At 38.4% G+C, this 3,475-nt stretch overlaps 1 protein-coding gene across 1 annotated transcript; it reads right to left on the bottom strand.

Moving 5' to 3' along the window:
* Window positions 1–259: 259 nt before the first annotated feature.
* LOC141654924 (uncharacterized) lies at window positions 260–3,175 on the bottom strand. Its single transcript, XM_074462032.1, has one exon. The coding sequence runs from the start codon at window positions 3,173–3,175 to the stop codon at window positions 260–262; it is 2,916 nt and encodes a 971-aa protein (XP_074318133.1).
* Between the last annotated feature and the right edge of the window lie 300 nt (window positions 3,176–3,475).

Genomic DNA, 3,475 nt, shown 5'->3' with positions numbered 1-3,475 from the left:
TTCGCACAGTAGCAAACTTTGCTACTGGTGAGAACGTATGTTTGTAATCTTTTCCTTCAATTTGCTTGTACCCTTTTGCAACCAAACGAGCTTTGTAGCGTTCAATGGTACCATCTGGTTTGAATTTGAGCTTGTAAATCCATTTGCAACCAATGGGAGTGTGCCCAGCAGGTAGAGGAACTAAATCCCAAGTATGATTGACATCAAGAGCTTGAAGTTCCTGACTCATTGCCTTGACCCAATTCTCGTCTTTAACAACTTAAGAATAAGTGATTGGTTCAGGCTTTGCCAAAACATTAGCCAGAGAATGCTTGAATTCTGGACTATGATCATGAAGAGAGGAACATATAGTATTAACATTAAAAGCATTAGAAATATTAGAATTAGGAAGAACATACAAATTTGGTAATAGACAATTCTGCAATCTTGTGGATAATTGTCTAGGCCTGCTCGATTTCCTAGGCTCTGTGATGAGAGGTCTTGCATTGAGTATACCAGCATCAGCGGTAGAAGAAGGAATGTCAGAATTACCAGGAGAAGAATGAATGTCAACACCAGGAGAAATGTCTGTATCAGTGCTTCTGGAATGTATATCAGCTGAATCTCTATTTGATGAAATATGAACATCATTAGGAATAGAATTTACCAAAGGTAATAAAGACTCATGGGGAGGAAATATACCCTTGGAAGATGATTGGAAAGGAAAAATATGCTCATAGAAACGCACATCTCTGCTTAGAAAAACCTTATTATTATCTAAGTCATATAATTTGTATCCTTTTGTCCCATGAGGATAACCAAGCAAAATACTTCTTCTTGCACGAGAATCAAACTTATCTCTATGAATATCTCTATTATATGCATAACAGAGGTAACCAACCACTTTTAAACTACTATAATCAGCCTCTTTATAAAATAATAACTCAATAGGAATTTTCCAATTGAGTACAGAAGAGGGTAATAGATTTATGATGTGAGTAGCTGCAAGAAGGCATTTACCCCAGAAACGTTTGGGCAGATTAGCATGAAAACGAATTGCACGAGTTGTTTCAAGCAAATGTCTATGCTTGCGTTCAACTCGACCATTTTGTTGAGGCACACCTGGAATGCTATGCTGAAGAACAATTCCTTTGTCTGCAAACAACCTTGCACAAGAGCCCTGGACTATCTCTGTCCCATTATCACTCCTGATTTGTTTTATAGTTGTATGAAACTGATTCTTAACATAGGCAATAAAGGCAGATATAGTGTAATACACACTATATTTATCTTTCAACAAATGAGTCCATGTGGTTCTTGTGTGATCATCCAAAATTGTAAGAAAATAAGTGGCACCAGAAATATTTGGAATCTTATAAGGGCCCCATAGGTCAACATGTACCAAATCAAATACATGAAGTGCTCTGGATTGACTTTTAGGAAAGGGAAACTGATGAAACTTAGACTTAAGACAAATTTCACAGTCGAGCTTAGTCACACTTTTACACATATTGCCAGGTACATGAAGCATCTTTGTAACTGAACTATGCCCTAGTCTAGCATGTAAAAGACTAACATGAGGATCAACAGTTGATAACTGTTTAGACACATGATTGAGAGAGCTACATATATTTTTCTCTTCCAACCTTGTGTATTGATGTAAGCTTGCTTGATTGACGAGCAGCTTGTACAAACCAAAATCTTTCACACCATATGCCACATTAGTCTTAGTTGTAGGGTCCTGAAACAGGCAGCCCTTGTTATCAAACAACACTTGCAAGCCAGAATCCACAGCCAATCTCCCAACAGATAATAGATTGTGGCGAAAATCAGGAACAAATAACACATTTCTAAGCAAAATAGACGCATTTATCCTTATATCTCCAATTTGTGTGATAGTTTTGACTCTGCCATCAGGTAAATTTATGCAAAGATAATGATTGAGTTTCCTTAAATTCATAAATAACGATAACCATGGACTCATATGGTCAGATGCGCCCGTGTCTATGATCCAATGCTTAAACTGACTCTCAATATGTACATTAGTCGCAGATAATGCAGAATGCATACCTGCAAAGTTGGCAAAATTTGCAGTACTGGTAGATTTACCAGTCTGCGGAGTGATATTCATATTCTTCACCACACGCTGAATCACGCTTGCAAGATAATTCTCATCGATGCCCATGGGATAAACCGAAGGATGTGCAGATTGACCTTGACCTTGACCTTGACCTGCACGACTGACAAAATTATTGTTGTCAGATTGATGAGAAAAAGAAGGTCTGTATTGCATCATTGAATTCTTGTCTAATTCCAGAGGGTCGTCTGGACTTTCTTCAGAAGCGAAAGCTGCAAATCGTGAATTTCCAGGATTTCCATAAGATCTTCCTTCTTGTCCTCCTTGTTGTCTCCTTTTGTACTCAAGTTGACGGCAATTCTCAATGTTGTGATTGTCCTTTTTGCAGTATCTACAGAACATTGGCTTACTGACCTCTTCTTCTTTTCCTTCTTTGTTGTAAACCTTTGGCTTCTTGAAATCTCGGTAATCCTTGTTCTCTGTAGAACCCGGAAAGACGTTCCTGGTTGCATTAGAAGACGCACCCCTGGATGTGTTGAAACTCCTTTGATTGAAATTCTTAGCAACATATAATGCAGTAGACTCTTCAACAGGCGAAACTTTTAATGAGACTGATCTTTGACTTTCAGCTTGTAAAAGTCTTGAGAAAGCTTGATTCAGAGTTGGTAGAGGATCGTGTGCCAACAATAGTTGCCTCAAAGTATCATATGCAGGATCAACTCCCATAAGGAATTGAATGAGCCTCCTGTTGTTCTCAGCTTCTATGAACCTCTTTATCATACTACACGAACATTTTTCAAGAACTCCACAGACACATTCAGGAATTCCTTCAATGTTCTGTAGTTCCTCCCAAAGATACTTCATCCTTCCATAATACTCAGCCATGGATAAATTGCCTTGTTGCAAATTATACAACTCTTTTCCAATCTCAAAGTACCTAGGACCATTCGTTTGTCCATATCTTTCAACAAGATCATCCCACAATTGCTTAGAACTCAGAATATAATCAAAATCACCAGATATTGCTTCAACAATAGTGTTTAAAATCCAATTCGTAACCATATAATCCACCTGTATCCATTTTTGATGATCAGCGTGACCTTCTGCTGGTTTCTTCATACTGTAATACTCCGTATTTATATGTCTTGGGGTACTCTATCGAGTAGCCCTTACTCTGTCGAGTAAGGGCAAGTTGCGAAGTTAAATAGTTTCTGACCTGTTGGGCACTCGATCGAGTAGCTGGGGCACTCGATCGAGTAGGGGGGTACTCGATCGAGTACGTCAGTTACTCGATCGAGTGTCCGGTTTTACGGGGGAGTTTTCTCGGGTTTTGTTAATTACGCGATTAAGGTATTTAAACATATTCGTCTTTGTTCTAAATCACTTTTTACAAAACCTAAAACCTGTTTAAGAGAGAAA

This window comes from Silene latifolia, chromosome 5, assembly GCF_048544455.1.
Source record: "Silene latifolia isolate original U9 population chromosome 5, ASM4854445v1, whole genome shotgun sequence".
Taxonomy (NCBI): Eukaryota; Viridiplantae; Streptophyta; class Magnoliopsida; order Caryophyllales; family Caryophyllaceae; genus Silene; species Silene latifolia.
The sequence above is the reverse complement of the archived record's forward strand: the minus strand, read 5'-3'. Positions and strand labels throughout refer to the sequence as shown.